Here is a 17,633-nt window from a genome sequence, read left to right on the forward strand (position 1 = left end):
TTAAAAGTTTTAAAGGGTTAGCCAAGAGCAGCATCACGGTGGCTGGGTTACGTTGCGAATTCCTCAGGACAGATAGTTTGGTTGTAGGGTCGGGATTGGAGATAGACAAGATGGACCAGCAGTATTGCCTCCGGTGGAATAATCATCCGGCCAACCTCACCGACGTCCTCAGCTCATTGCTAGCGCGTGAAGCACTATGTGACGTTACCCTGGCCTGTGTCGGTGAAACTTTCAAGGCACATCAAACAATACTATCAGCGTGCAGTCCGTACTTCGAAAATATTTTCCTCCAAAATACACATCCTCATCCCATAATATTCCTCAAGGATGTCAACGACACGGAGATGAAAGCTTTATTACATTTTATGTACAAAGGCGAGGTTAACGTGAGTCAGCATCTGCTGCCTATGTTCCTTAAAACCGCAGAAGCGTTACAGATCAGAGGTCTCACGGATAATAGTGTAAATAACAAATCTGAAGAAAAAAGTCCTTCGCCAGAGCCAGAAATTCAATCTAGTGTCAGGCACACCGATTCCCCAAGTCTTCAGGCTCATCCTGAAAAAAGGAAACGAAAGGTCTCGGGTAGCTACGATGTTTCTCTAACTGGACCACCCAGTGAACGGTTCTTGTCAGATTCTCAGGTAAGAAAACTTAATTAATCTTACATTATTTTCCTTCTATTTTCTTTACTTCCTTCTTCAAATTCCTTTTCTATATTTATTTTCTATTCACACATATAACTGTCTTACATATTTTTTTATTTATTTTTATTATTTTGCCATCTTGTCCAGCGATTTCTATTCCTTTCTAGTAAAAGGCATGATTTTTTTTTTTTTTTTATTATAAAAAACTATTCTTTTTCATTTTTATTTTCCAAAATGTGTCATTTATTTACATTATTGCACATAAAGCTGAATATTTTTAAAAATTTAATAAACATTTTCAGAATTCTTTACATTTGAAAAAAAAATATTCTTACAATACAAATTTTTGTAAAATTGTTACATAAATTCAAAAAAATTTTAATACTCGGAAAGTTTCTAATCAGCTGACTTTTAAAAACGTTACGTTGAAGAAAATCATTTATTTCCTGAATAATTTCATATTCATAGTTAAAAATGCGTTGCAATTAAAAGAAAATATTTCTACAATTTTTAAATAGTAAATTTGGAAATTAAATTACATTACAAACTTATTCTATTTTTAAGTGAAATATATTACAATAAAAAATATATTGCACATTGTGCTTTTCAACGAGAACATAATTGTCTAATTATATGTACTATTTTATATTTTGTTGTTTTTTTTTATATAAAATTCTTTTGCATTTTTTTTTTTTAAATCATAAAATAGATTTTTGTAGTGATCTAGCTATGTATAATTTTTGATTACATAATAGCAAGGAAGAACAAGTTCCTTTATCTCTTATCTTTTACCTCATTTTGCTTTACAGCGTCCATTAAAATCTTACACTATAGTCTTTTGTTAAAGTTTACACATTACATTAATGTGTTCATATTTCTATTTTATATTTCAATTTTATTTGAAGACAATAAATTTTTTTCCTATGAAATTTCCATATCAATAAATTGTATTATTTGAACATTTATCTTTTCTCTTAATTTTTTTTTTTTTTAATAAAAACGAAACTCAAAAAATAAATTTATTATACCATTATTAAATTCTAAAAGCAGCTGTACAAATTAACATCGACGTGTGTGTGTATGTATGTTTGCATGATTGTTCATACATACGTCATTCTTAGAAATTTAATTACTTTTTAATTTTTTCTTATGATCCTTGTGTGATTATCATCGGAATAAAATTTTATTTGTCAATTTATTAGTAAAAGTTTTATAATTTTTATTATTCAACTAAAAATTGAGATAATTATAGAAAGAAAATTGAAATCTAAAAAAAAAGATAGTTTTTCATTTTGGGTTTCTTTTGTTGTTGTTGTTGTTGTAATTGTCAAAATTACAAAATTTGTATTATTGTTTTACATAAAAATATATATATATATATATATATATATATATATATATTTGAAAAATTTACTATGACAACGTATACGATAATTTAAGCAGGAAATGTATGTCACAATATGCGTTTGTTGTTTGAAACGGTATTTCTAGCTTTAAACGAGAATGCGAACTTCAGTTTTCTTTTTCTAAATTATAGGCTGTTGCATAATCTTTAGTCATTAAATATATATATATACATATATATATATATATATTTTGTAGTTTACACAACCAAAATGAAAACGTGATAATTATTTTTTTGTGTTTAATAAACAATAAATGATTGAACAGTATAACAGTATTATTGAATCAATGAAATAAAATATTAATTTGTTATAAAATATTGTTGAAAAATTGAAAGAAATACACTTAAATTTTGAAATAAGCAAATCAAATTTATTGTTATTTGAAATTGAGTATAAAAATTAGTCATTTTTTTTTTAAATCGATATTTTTTACCTGCTTTATGTTTTCAATTAAAGAATTAATTATTATTAAAATTAACATGAATGTTTTGCCCTCATAGATAAAATATTTTATTTTTAGTATTTACGCTTTCTCTTCGTAACCTTGACCTCATTTTTCATCGTTCCTTGAACCTGAAAACTTGATCGTCAATGTGTTACATTCATGTCTAGATATTAGAGAAAAAGTTTAGTAAGAATTTGAAAGATTTAAAAAAAAAATGAAGAATTTTTTTTACTGTTTTTAAAATTGTAATAAAGTTTTTTTTATTATTTATAAAGTAGAAAAACTAGTGTTGTAAAAAAATGTTAACAATTGTCTTGTTTGTTGCAGGCATCTTCTCAATGTAGTTACAAATCAAGTCCTACGGTGATTCCAAAGTTAAATAACGCTATGGGAGGTGATGCAGAGGATGGTAGTCGACCTATATCTCCTGCATCTCAACCTCAAGCCCCAATTAAACAGGAACTGGATCATCATATGCCTGACTTCCATGAAAACATTTCCCTCCCAGTAAGAAATTAATATTTATTTATTTTTTTATATTATTACTATAACCTTTAAAGTTACATTTTTTTGTGAGATTTTTAATTGCATGAGACGGTTTTCCTTTTTTTTTACAAAAAATTAGTTTTAAATATGGTAGTTAGAATATTTCTTAGCATTATTATTTTTTCACGATTAATACACTTGAAAGCAAAGTAATAAATATTCAAATATACATAATAGGTTAGATAAGTCCCTTGATAAAAAAAAAATAATTTTTGAGGAAAAGATAATTATATCGGTTTGTAAGAAATATTTACAGTATACAGCTGTATTTTATTAAAGTTAATTTCTTGTAATTTATAATTGTTTAATATATCGTGCTAAAAATTAGTTTTAATTCATTTATTCGTATTTAATATTAAAATTATAACATGTCATTTGATAACTAAAATGCATAAATTGAAATGTAAATTATTTAAAATTGTTTCCATTTTAAAATATTTTTAGGTGATAAAAAAAAAGAATTTTAAAAGTCGTTTATAAAAAAGAAATTAATTCTGTGTCTGATATGTCAATTGCAGTTGTTAGTCATATTTGCATGATTGGAGTTTGTTTCTTAGTATTGTCTTGAATATAGTTCTTAGTTTTAAAAAAAGGAAAAAGAATTTGTGCTTTATCAATTGATTTCAGCGATTTCAGCTGTGAAACTTCGAGATTTAAATGTCCTTGTAATCAAGAGGACTAATTTTAAGGAAATCATCTTTAAGAATGGCATTTTTGTTTAGATTTAGAAAAAAATATATATAAGAACGGATTTTACATTATGGAGATTATTTTTAAAACATGGTTTCGTTATTCTTCCGCTAAAAAGGAAAAATCTCTCGTCCAACTACTTTGAATGAAAAACGGGAAGGAAGGGATTATCTATATTGATATAAAAAAAAAAGAATTGGCGTTCGATAATTAAAGATCAAAATTGAAATGTGTTGATTAAACACATGTCCTTTCCTTCTCTGTTGACAGACTAATTTCGAGTGGGAGGTTCAGAGAGATAGGAAGATTGACGAAACTATGGATAATCAGAATTTGGCTCATCCCATTCAACCAAGTATGGCTGTACAAGTGTCTCGAGAGAATCTTATCATGTCAGGAGGCTTATTACATATCAATAAAACATCGGCATTGCCGGAGTACCAGAAAATTTTATATAATTCTCCAGACAATCAAATTTTACCTTCACATTCTCATTCAATGAATAATTTTGAATGTTCACAAAATTCTCAAAATAGAAATAGTTTAAAATCCGATCATTTAAATAATGATTCAAATGCAATAGGTCAGGAAATTTCAGTAATTCAATCAACATTGTTACAGCGTCCTACATCACAATTACGTAAAGTAGGAAGATTTAGATCTAATTGGTTAGAATTGTACTCGTGGTTACAGTATGATAATCAATTAAATCTAATGTTTTGTAAATATTGTAGAAAATGGAGTGATACGATACCTGAAATTCGTACTTCATTTGCTGCTGGTAATGGTAATTTTAGACTTGAAATTGTAAATCATCATGATAAATGCAAAGCTCATAATATTTGTGTTGCTAAGGAAAGTGAAAATACGAAATTCATTTACAAAAATTAGGTTTTTCATCAATTTTGTTTTCAGTTTTTTTAAAAAAAACTTTTTTTTATCATAATTATAATATTGTGATAAATTTTAGAAAATAACGAATCGTGAGATAAATTTATTTTCCCATCGTTTAATTTCATTTTTAATATTTTTCTTAGGAAAATATAAAGATAAACCAAAGTAGGAGAATTTTTTTAAGTGATTTTTAAACTGTGATGAAATATCTTAGAGTGCCTTGCTGATTTTCATTTTTGTTACCATAATATATAGTTTATTGTTTACAATAATGTTAGATAAAGTCATCTCATGACATTAATATAGTTAAACAAATTGGAATATTTTGTTACAATTTTTTTTTGTACAAAACATTTTTCAAAATTTAACTATAATTTTTTTTTTTTTTTTGGTAATATTCCATTGTTTGAAATGATAAATTTAATTATTGTTAATTAATTAATTATTAATGTTGCTTTATAGGAGTAAAATCTGTTTTATGTATACACTGAAAAAAAATTTATTTGATTCACTATGCGGAAGTGCACAATGTTTATGATAAACGATTTTTAAGGAAATTATTTTTTGGAATGAAAAAATTGTATAATTATTTGCCTGAAAAATATTTCTTGTAGTTTTTATTAATTGTCAAATTATAAAAAAATATATTTTTTTAGGTAAACAATTTTATAATTTTTTGTGTTAAATAAAAATTTATTTCTAATTGTTGATCATAAACGTTACGTACTTCAGCATCGTTTTGATTTAAATAATATTTGATTACTAGACTTTTATCAAATAAATATTTATTTGTATCAAATAAGTATTTTTTGGATCAATTAAATGGTATTTATTTCAAATACAGAAATTCAAATACAAATTTCAAGTTCAAATACAATTTATTTAATTGAAATAAAAAATTATTTGATTGAAGTAAATATTTATTTGATAATAGTCAAGTAATCGAAGTCGATGAAGTTTATAACGTTTACGATCAACGATTAAAAATAAAAAATATATTTTACGCGAAAAATAAAATTTTTTGCTTACAAATTTCTTTTTTTAATAATTTATTAATCAAGAAAAGTTACAACAATTTTTTCAAACAAAAATCTAAATCATTGATCATAAACGTTGTGAACTTCACCGATGTAATAATCGAGTATTTGAATGAAATAAATTTTTTTCAGTGTATTTTTATTGTAGGAGTGTTAAATTTTTTTAATTTTAAATGTCAAAAGCGATTTTTAAAAAATTTTAATTTTTAGATATCATATCCGTATTCATCAATATAAAGTAAAAAAAAGAAACGAAATTCAATTTTGAAGTTCAAATTTGTCGTCCGTTAGGAAACAAAACTCCTGGTATTTAACAATATGAATGATGTATATATACTAGTGACAATGGCGTTGATTGTGATTTCATTTGTTATGTATGATGAATCAAAAGATAGTTACATTTTAGTTTATCTAGGCTTTCAAGTGTGAAATATTAAAATGTTAAACAGAATAATATATATATATATATATATTATGTATAAGAACATTTTCTAAACAGTCAATCTTTAAATAGAAATTTGCATGGTGCTATTCATATTAATTTTATTTTCCCTTACTGACTGATTAGAAAACAATTTTACTACATATTTCTATAAAAGTTTGTAAAAAAAAAATTATTTTTACTTTATAAAGTTTAATAAAAATTTATAAAAGATATTTTAAATTTTCTCGTCTAATTGCTGTTTAAATTAATTAATTAATTTATTTATTTATTTTACAATATTGTGGATTTTCATTTGGCTTTAATGAAAAATTTTAATAATATTAATTAATTTATTTTTGTTTTTGTCCAACAGGGAATGGTATAAAGAAAAATAATTAATTTATCAATGAACTTGTTTTTTAAAATTTTTGCATTATTTGCCGTGTGCAGGGTCATCCAATTGGATTATTAAATGAAGATGGAGGACCAACGACAGGAACGCCAAATGACTCATTGCCGGGGATGGAATCGTCTGAACATCACAATCCACCAGAAATGCTCGATGGTCTTGATGGTAAGATTTTTTAAACATATTAATTTGAAAAATTTTTTTGTTTTGGAATTAACTTACATTTTGAATTTTCTAAAAAAAAATTTAAAAAAATTTTGCGGTATATAAATAAAAGAAAAATCGAAACGTAAGTTAGTTCCATGAAATCGAGGGAGAAATGCATGAACTTTTGCGATGAGACCTCAAAGTGAAATAATTGGTATTTACTCGTCTAAGACGAGGCCATCCCTCTATTTCCAAAATAATATTCTGGCAAGCGTAGTCGAGTGTTAAGTCTGAAGAACGGAGAATATACATCTATATAAATAATAATAATATGTATATATTTGTATATTATTATTTTTTTTTTAATTATTAGATAAGATTTTTGGTGTTCTTGGTGATGGTATCGTGCATTTGCTATGTCATTGTGGTAGTAATTATATCAGTGTGTTAATATTGAGCACTTAACACGCGATGGTTTGGGAATCGGTACAAGCAAATGGACCATACATGCGTGTACTCCGTTGTGTTTGAGGATGGTGTGTGGGTTGTTGATGCGTGCGGTTGTTGATTCTGTCGAGTTTTCTCTCGTTGTTTTACACATTGTATCTACGGTTATTATTATTATTATTATTTTTTTTGCAAACGAACCTTAAATACAAAGTGCTCGTTTATATTTTCAATTATTATTGTTAATCTGCGATTTAAATTATTTTCTGCATGAAAAAGAATGAGTGTAGAAAATATAATTTGAAAAAAAAAAGTTATTCATTAACGTAGATATACTGAAAAACATTCGAGAGTCGTGCACTTTGTATACATAAAAATATTTTTTTTCACAACGGGGATCTCTTTGCATGTCTCTTTTTTAACTGTTTTTTCTGTCCTCTATCCTTTATGCGTTTACAACACCGTATCTAATGTGATCTTGATCTTCCATATTCTCAAGTATCTCTTTTACTTCATTTTTGCTGCATGGTGTTATCAACTAGACCGCGCGCAACGAGTCCGTCTTGGTCATCGTCTCTTGTATTGAGGAAAGAACCGAGAGCACACATTGTTACGAAATCGGATATTTATTTTTTGTTTTTACTATCCAAGGAAAAAAATTTTAGTTTATTTATTTTTTTTTTTGGTTTCCCAAAGGAACAATATGAAAAGTTATATTTGCTGCTAATCCCTTGCGAATTTCCATATTCGATCTGAATTGCTCATCAATATCACTTTTCTCATTGCTCGTTACTGTCACTTGTTGCGTTTGTTATTTTTTAAGTAGAGGTTTATGCTTTTCCTTTTTTGTTTCTCTCTATTTCTCTCTGAATATATTTTTTCTCACTGTTTTCCTATTTTTTATTCGTTATATATATATATATATTTTTTTTTTTGTTGCTAAAAGTAGGTAGGATAAGATAACAAGTGTGGTATTTTTGTCATATTGCGCATCTTCGCATCTCCTTTCAAGGATTTAAAGCGTGTCCTTCGAGAAGACTATACTTCTGTATTCTACTCTGACTGACTTTTTTTTGACGTAGAGCGTGCATTAAAAAAAAAACGTATTATATAAAATTAGTTTGAGTTTTAACTCCGATTGTGATTTTTTTTTTTAATTGAACAATTATGACGTAGATTCTGTTGTGTCAAAGCAGAGTGATTGAATTGCATCCATGATTGAAATGGGATCCTTGTATTCCAGGAACGGCAGGGACTTACAAAAAAGAAAAGGACATAAATAAAGACAGTCAGAATAAGTTAGAGACCGCACAGCTCAGTTCTGAATGCTGTAAGCTTTGTGGAAAGAGTGTAGCCAACATAAAAAAACACATGAAATCTCATTTCCCTGACAAGTATCAGTGCCACATCTGTATGATATCTTTAACAAGGTCTGACAATCTCAAAAGGCATATTAAACTGAAGCATGGGATACGAGAAGGATCCCTGATGTCACCATTTATGCGCTTGGAGGCCAAACACTTCCTAGCCAAATCGGAAGCGTCTTATCTCACCTAGGTGGTTGAGAAAGAGAAAAAAAAATTAATTTATACACAAAATTTTATTTCTTCTTTTTGATTTTGCAAGTATTATATACTTTAAACAAAAAAAAATATTAATTCCCCCGATAGTCTAAGGTCGTGACGCGAGGTATTCTTATTTATATAATAATTAATTTATAGAGTAAGCATTGTCAAATATGACAAGCGTACATAATTTATTACAATTATTCTTCGAAGTGGTATTCTATCGTAATTCCTAATTCTAAATTATTTATTGTCCCTATTGGATGTATTTTTAAGTGTATTTTGCTCAGTCTCTTGCAATAAGAGATTTCTTTAATCCCTATTCAAGTACTCGCGATAGAATTCAAACCTGACCACAGTATTCTCTTTTCGATAAGTCAAATTAGGATATTATCCCACTATAATTTTTCGCAATTTTTTCTCGCTTCTATTTCAAGTTTCCATACTATTTATTTTTTTTTATTAATTCAGCCTTGACCTACCACGATTATATAGTATCAGTATTAAATAATATCCATCGACATTCGTGTGGCGATTGGTAGAAAAGTTTCTGAAATTTTAATTTTGAATTTCAGATTCAGATGTAGATTAGATTACTGACTCATTTTTTTTTGAAAGTGAAACAATTTGTGAATTTTAATATATCAATTTTTGTATTAAAAAAAGACTATTATTAATTAAATTTTATTTATCGTGCTAGGAAAAAGAAAATAATATTGTAGTTTTTCTTTTTTTCTCGAAATGATGAATTCATTTTAATTTTTTTAGGGACGCTTGAATAAATTCTAAAATTGTTGGAATTTTAATTTAATAGAATTTCATTAGATATTTTCATTGAGACAAATTTTATTTATATTGCAAAATTTTCATTTAACCAATTTTATATATTACAGAATTTTTGTACAACCAAAAATTCATTTCACAGAATTTTTATTTATTTCAATTTGTCAGAATATTTTATTTGCTCGAATAAAAGCCATTTTAATGAATATTTGGTTGAATTTCTATTGGATAATAATTTTAATAAATGAAAATTCTATACAATGGAATTCTAACTAATTCATTAAATTTTATTTTTGTCAGAATAAACATAATAGCGATTTTAATGAATTTTTATTAGGTAGAATTTAATTACATAGAATTTTTATTAGAATTATTATTTAATAGAAATTCTACCTAATAGAAATTTATTAAAATTGTTATTATGTTTATTCTGACAAAAATAAAATTTAATGAATCAATTAGAATTTCATTGTATAGAATTTTCATTTATTGAAATTATTATCCAATAGAAATTCTACCTAATATTCATTATAATGACTTTTATTCGAGTAAATAAAATATTCTGACAAATTGGAATAAATAAAAATTCTGTATTATAAAAAATTCGGTTTAATAAAAATTCTCCAAAATAATAAAAATAAAATTCGACTCAATGAAAATTATATCTAATTAAATTCTATTGAATTAAAATGCTAATAATTGATTTTTATTACTTATACGTCCGATTTTTTACATTAGATTTTGAATTGTTTTTCCTTCGACATATTTACAAAGTAAGTCAGCAATCTATTCTATAACTGCACGTGTGTCGATGGCAATATTGCTGGTTGTGAAACACGCCGAAGACTGAATAAGGATTCTCGAGCTACGAAATACCAGCTCGAAGTAGTCATGAGAAACTAGTCCCTGTGCCCATAGGCTGATTATAAACCAGGTTTTAGGCTTTCTGTGGTGCCTTTCTGAAGTACAAGACTAATCAATAATGTTATAAATAATAATGACGATAATTTTTTAAAAGAATTATATAATAATTATAGTTAGTAGAGTAGTGAAACATATTTATTACAGAGTACAAAAAAAAAACCTTATGATTATTTTTGTGCATGTTCCTTGATCAATCACAGAATAATCACAAGTGAGGAAAAAAAGCTACCTTATCGACACTTTTCACAAAAGAAAAACAAACTAAATTAGAATAATATTCTAAAGTGTGGAAAATCGTCGATTTGAATAGTTTTTCTTAATAATTTTTTTGACTGGTGCTTATTCTGTGCTATTATAGGATACTTTAGTATAAAACAAAAAAAAAATTGTCCTCTTCGATATCCCTGACTGGGTGAAATTCAGCTATTTCGAGTCAGGATTCGCATTTTTCTCTATTTTTTTATTTGCAGATTCGACATTTTTTACTTCTCCAAGCATTGAATCCGTGCCGATATCGGACATGGACAGAGTGAATGTATCAGACTTTTTTGAAAAGTTACCGCACACTTATACTAGCAAATGCAAAATTTGTGGAAGAATCGTGTCGAATGTTAAAAATCATTATTTGACACATAATCCAGGAAATTTTGTTTGTCCCATGTGCGGTTGCCGTAGGACAAGATTGGATAATTTAAAAGTTCACATTAAACAAAAACATCCTGATTTAGTGATAGAATATAAAAATGCCCAGTACAATATGTTATTGAGCTGAATTTAGTTTATTCGTATTTTTCCCATTTCTGTCATCAATTTTTTTTTTTTTTTTTTTTTTTTTTAAATCGACGATGGAAATTATTTTTGCTACTTAAATTATTGTATTTTTAGAATCGTTCGACATTTTTCTTTTTTAAATACCAGCGGTGCAAATTGTAATTTTTTTTTTTAAATACTGTATTGTATTTAATTATTTATAAGTTAGTTGTATTTTTAAGACATTTGTGCATCATGGTCTTTGGTTCTTTCGTCTCATCGTAGAGACAAAAAAGCGTAATATTCTTCTCTCGGTGCCAGTGAATATTTATGACTTAATTTAGAAAAAATAAGAAAAACCACCAAAAGTGCAATGCTAGCTATCAGTCTTGAGAGAGAAAAAAATCAAATATAAATGCAGCTAGCTAGCAAATATTTTAATTGCATTTTCCATGAACTCGGAGAGGAAACTCGTTCACTCAACCCTTTCGCTTAAATCTTGCTTCTCTTTATTTTCTCATATTTTCACTTTCATGTCTGATTTTTATAAGGAAAAGGAAAAAAAAAAAAAAAAAAAAATCTTGACAGTTTGCACGTTCAGATTCGTTACGAGTCTTGGAGCTTTATATTTACTCTATTTTTTCCTTTCTTATTCTTCTTTTTGTTGAGTTGTTGCCAAAATCTGCTAAAGCAAATTCATTTCTTCAATCTGATCAATGTTCATGCTAAAGTCCTTCTTCTTTGTGAAAGTAAACGCTGCTTTTACATTTACTTAATAGAGTAGAGACTTGGAAGCTTTAGGAATTTTGTCGTGTATTTCTTATTTGCTCTAAAGATGAATTTTGGTTGAAATAGAGCAGATTCGATGATAAAAAAAGTAAAGGAAAAAAAAATAAAGTGAAAATCGACGTAAAATGATTCTCGAGAATGGGGTACCTCTTTTTGAAGGAAAGCTTCTTAGTAATATTCCATCCTTATTACCTACCGCAACCTCTTCTCTTTCCTCGATAAGAGGATTAGAAGAAGGTGTCTTGTGCTTAAAACCCCGCAAAGAGTTAGTTTCGGGTATCTCTATTTTATCTTACTAAATATATTTAAGGAGAGACAATGATGACTAGAAGAAAAAAGCTTGGATTCTTGATTCAAAATTTAATCTAATTGTAACGAAAGAGAGGAAGAGTTTGAATTGAATGAGGAGAAAAAAGTTCTTTTTTTTCTGTTGAAAAGAAATTCCCATACAGTGGAAAAAATTTGGTTCAAGAAAATATTTATTTTCAGATTATTTAAATCAAATTAATTTTTACCAAATAATTTTTAATTGAATTCAATAAATTGTATTTAAATCAATAATTTCTGTATTTGTAACAAATGTAGCTTAAAAATATTTTTTGAATTTTTTAATTAATAAACAAAATTTGAAACGAAAATTTATTTTGAAAAAAAAAAAATTATTTCTTTAAAAATTGTTTATCATAAACGTTGTGTACTTCAACATCGTATTATTTGAATCAAATAAATTTTTATCAAATAATTTTTATTTGAGTCAATAATATCTGTATTTGAAACAAATACAATTTAATAGACTAAGGGTCAGTTTCACCGACTCCGGTTAAAAGTTAATCAGCGATTAAATCCTTAACCGACCAATCATGAGCGGTTAAATTGGCTTTAATCGCTGATTAACTTTTAACCTGAGTTGGTGAAACTGGCCCTTATAATAATAATTGATACAAATAAATATTTATTAATTACATATTTATTTAATAATAGTCAAACGATTATTTGACGATACTGATGTTCACAATGTTTATTATCAACAAAATAGAAAAAAAAAATTTCTAACTAAAAATTATAAAATTTTTAATGTAAAAATATATTTTGTATTTTTTTATTAAAATATAAACAATATTTTTGAGACGAAAATTTCTAAAAATTGTTTTTTTAAAAATCGTTGATGATAATGTATTTTACAATCATATTTTTTTTCAGTGTAAAATAATTGTTTTTCAGTTTTTGTAGCAAAGTAAAAGGAAATTTTTTTTTTAATTTTACTATATATAGAATACATAAAAGGCATATTTGAAAATCAAATTTTGAGATTCACTGGTTTTAAAAGTTTAAAAAGTGGAATTCAGTTGTAAAATGGAAATCGCCAATGTTTAGAAGCAGTGTCTGGATATTTACATCTCAAACAGTTGCTGCAACGGTTCTTTTCTCTCCTCATATGACGCAACAAGCGTGTGTACTTTATTGGATGCTTCGTAGTCTAGTTTACGATAGAGAGAGAATGAGGGAAAGAGGAAGTAAGAATGGAGAGAAAGAGAGAGAGAGAGAGAAAGAGAAAAATAGAGAACAAGGGATACGAGTCTACCTCCTTTTTTGACCCTCCTTGTATTTATACCAGGTGTCCTATTACAATCTTTTTGTTAGTTGAACCCTCCTAACTGAAAGCTTTGTCACAAAACATTCTTACATTCTCGATAATAAAAATTATTGAAAAAATTTTCAACAAAATATAAAAAAATTAAAATTCAAAATTCTCTGTGGAAAATTATTTTCTAAAATAAAAAATATGGACTGATCGATTGTGAATGTTCCTCTAAGAATAGTTTTGCTATATATTATAAGGGTTGAGAAAAAAGGGGCACACATTTTCTATCCCTCTCTCTCTCTTTCTCTCTTTGATCCTCTCGAATTCTCTTTATCTATCTCCCATGCACCCTCTCTCTCTTTCTCTCTCTCTGTTACAGTGTTGGCCAGTGGTGTCTCACTAAAGAGAGAGGGGGATACCCCACAAGGTCATGCGACAGAGCTCCAGCTGTCCTGCTGGATGCCTCGAGCGTTGCAACCCCAAGAGCAGTCAAGGGATGCTCGGGTATTGACTATGGGGAATCAGTACGATATGTTCGTCCGAGTGCAAGGAGACAGTTGCCGCCCTCAGCTGTACAGTTGTCTCCATTGTGGCAAGTCGGTCAGTAATCGATGGCATCACATCAGATCCCATCAGTCGCAGAATTGTCAATGTCCCTACTGCAATAACATCTTCACTCGGAGCGACAATCTTAAGGCCCACATAAGAACGAAACATCCTGAAATTCCATAGCCATTTATTTCAGATAATTATTATTATCATCAAATTGACATTCGTGAATCTCCATTATTTTCATATAGTAATGTACCTGACTATTAATTTTTATTTTCAAAAATAATCCCTAATTAAAATTCAATATATAATTTTATTCATAACATTTAATACTAGAAAAAAAGAATAACAGATTTTTTTTTTCATTTTTTCAAGTCAGAGAAAAAAAGGTATCTTTAAAAAAAGAATAATGTGACTGAAAAAAGTATTCAAATAATCGGCTACTTTACTATTATCAAATATTTATTTTTATTAAATTATTATTTGAGTGGTATTTATTTCAAAAACAAATTATTGGTTCAAATAGAATTAATTTAATTCAAATAAGTTATTTGATGGAAGTAATTATTTATTTGCCTAATAGTAAAGTAACCGATTATTTGAATTAGACAATTTTTTTTTTCATTGTAGAAAATCAGAATATGAAAATTATTATTTTTGAAATTTTTCTTAATTCAAATAGAATTTCTTTTTCTCTACTCTTTTCTATATATTTATTACTTTTTTTCAAAAATATTTAAAAAAAAAAATTTTTTCTTTATAGAAAATCAGAATTATTATTTTTGAAATTTTCCTTTCAAATAGAATTTTTTTTCTACTCTTTTCTCATATGTATAATTTATTTTTATTTCTTAATAAACTAATATTCGCAAATAATATTGAATATTATTTTTACAATTATTCACAATGTGAATCAATTTTGAAATTTTTTTTTTATCTCGTGGATAAAGAGAAATTTCGTAACATTAATAGGCCTCGAACCATGTACATAAATTAAGGAAAAGTACTCAATTTTTAAATTTGTTTGTAAAAGTTCGTAATTTTGACAAAAAAGTACATCATTTTCAAAGTCAAAATATAATGTCGTTTTTGTCATATTTTTTTAACGATTTTTTCGAATTTTTGGAATTCTTTGTGTTTTATTGATAAATAAAATTTTTGTAGTAAAAAAATTATTATTTTTAATATATTAATCTATTTAATATATTTTAATATAATTATTAATATAAATACGAGTAATCAGTGTTTTTTTTACTATATAAATAATATTATTAAATAATATTATTTTTTACATTTAAACGGGCTTACAAAAAAACAAAATTTCCCGTTTCGTACCGAAATACTTTTACAAAGTTTTACAATTTTTTTTTACCGCAAGATTAAAAATAAAATAATTTTTATACAATTTTATACAATAAAACAGGGCATTTGACTTTAAAATTTGAAAATTCTAAAACAATGAGTAAAACAGAAAATTAAATTTAAAATAATTCTTAAAAATTTATTTTTTAGTTAAAATTTATTTTAAAATTTTTTTTGGAATTTTTAACTTAATTATTTTACTGAATTTCTAATTAGCATGAAATAATATAATTTTTTTCTAATAATATAAATTATTATATATTATATAATAATATAAATCAGTCTTGAAAAACTTTTCAAGAAAAAAGTTTTCATAATGAATTTAACATTTTTTTCCAAAAAATCTGTTAAATTTTAAAATATTCTAAATGTAAATATTGTTTAAAAAAAGTTAATTCATAAAAAATTATTGAATTAACAGGGTGTCCAGCAGTCAGGGAAAAGTCAGGGAATATCAGGAAATTTAATTAAAAGTCAGGGAACTTTTTAATTATTTGACAAAACTGAACATTTTTATGAATTAATATTAAATATTTATTAAAGAAAAGTTGAAAAAAGGTTAGGAAAAAGTCAGGGGATTTTTTTGTACTTTTTTTCGGACGCCCTGAGTTAAATAATATTAAAAAAAAAAAAAAATGTTGAATTAGAAAAATTGTCAAGATTTTAACTGATACAAATTTTAATGAAACATTTTTCAAAAATTGGTTTACACAAATTATTCCAAATTTAATTTTTTCTTTTTTATATTAATAGTGGTTTAAAATTTCCTCTTTTTTTGAACTTTTAAATATATCATATTTTATATATTTGAAATCAAAAATTTATAATAAAGTTAGAAATTTCAGTACGTAAATTGGTTATTAATTTTTATTTTGGTACGTAATTTTTAATGTCGAAGATGGTTCGAGGCCTTTTTTTAAAATTTTTTAATTTGAAATCTTTTTCTTTTTCTTTCAAATATTGTTTTTGCAAAAAAAAAAAAAAAAATTGTGCATAAAACATTAATCTTCAGACTAAAATACAAAATCTGTGAAATCAATTATATATGTACGTAATTTCATGTCAAGTTTTACTTTTCATAGCTTCATATTTTAATCAAAAACTTAATAGTTTGACTTTAATTAACCAAAGATTTATGTGTGATATTTAGAAAAGTTTACACTTGTAATCAAAAAGTTTTAGATTTAATGACTGGATTGACTATGAAAAAAATCTCTTGGGCATGATTACAAACTTTTATATGATGAGAATATATACCACAAGATACAGGTTATCATGTTTAATTGATAGTTTTTCTTTTCATAATTTGCAATACTCCGTTTAAGGAAATTAAATTTTTAGTACTTTGGATCTTCATCTGTTTTTTTTTTTTAATTTGTGTCCTCCGTTTATAATTTTCCCTCTTTGTTATATTAGATTTAAATCTGTTCAGAATCTTCAATACTTATAAGAGTAGTGATACTATTGAACGTGAAGTTTCAATACTGATTCTATACTTCCTTTACAAGTTGAACTAGAAGCTAGTTTACACTTCTCACCACAGGCCGCTTGTATATATATATATATCAATTTTAGTTCTTCAAACTATCCCACTTCTTCCATTCTAAATAGTTCCTCGACTAATTCAATCAATAATTCTATGAGGTAAATTTGTCTTGACTTAGATTCATTTAATTATCATATAGATTCTGAAAATTTATATAAATTAAGAAATATTAATATTTTTACAAAAAATGGAATATTTAAAAAAAATATTCCTATGTAATAAATATTTTCTGGATATAACAAAATTATTTTGATCAGATCAGATTTTTTACATCTGTTCTCGTTTTAGATAAGACTTGAAATTCTTTTTCGATTACCTACGTGAATTCGTTGAATAACCTCTTATCTTTATTATTCTTTCAAAAAAAAAAAAAAGATTCTTCCATCCATGTTTTCAGAATATTTTTCTATAATTTCTTTTTCATGATATGAATTTTAATAAACTATTCATGATTGATAAAATTGCAAGACATTTTTTTTTTTAGAGAGAGAAGCAAAATTAAAGGGTTGAGTTTTTCTTTTCTGTCTGAACTTTTTTTTAACAATTTCATCTCATTGCACAATTTATTTATAAAAATTAAAAAATATTTTTTTTTCAAACTATATTGAATGTACGAAATTTATACTTTTTGTGCGGATAATTTTCGTGCATTGTAATATGTTGATAAACCATTGCCGAATTTCAAACCCAA

At 26.0% G+C, this 17,633-nt stretch overlaps 1 protein-coding gene across 13 annotated transcripts in view; it reads left to right on the forward strand.

The window, feature by feature from the left end:
* Positions 1-17,633, forward strand: part of LOC127288088 (sex determination protein fruitless-like) — a 50,197-nt gene that overhangs the window by 6,610 nt on the left and 25,954 nt on the right. For 5 of the 13 annotated variants that reach the window (XM_051315331.1, XM_051315335.1, XM_051315334.1 and 2 more), the window contains exons 2-4: positions 16-641; positions 2,823-3,002; positions 6,537-6,660. In XM_051315331.1, the coding sequence (XP_051171288.1) occupies positions 16-641; positions 2,823-3,002; positions 6,537-6,660 (930 nt within the window). Of the gene's footprint in view, positions 1-7; positions 642-2,822; positions 3,003-4,001; positions 4,638-6,536; positions 6,661-8,035; positions 8,193-8,332; positions 8,873-10,831; positions 12,328-13,861; positions 15,155-17,633 lie in introns of those variants that run through there. The other 8 variants (XM_051315325.1, XM_051315326.1, XM_051315327.1 and 5 more) reach the window with 7 other exon arrangements.

The sequence above is a fragment of the Leptopilina boulardi genome, unplaced genomic scaffold, assembly GCF_019393585.1.
Source record: "Leptopilina boulardi isolate dan_hultmark-lab unplaced genomic scaffold, ZJU_Lbou_2.1 LbouV2_38, whole genome shotgun sequence".
NCBI lineage: Eukaryota > Metazoa > Arthropoda > Insecta > Hymenoptera > Figitidae > Leptopilina > Leptopilina boulardi.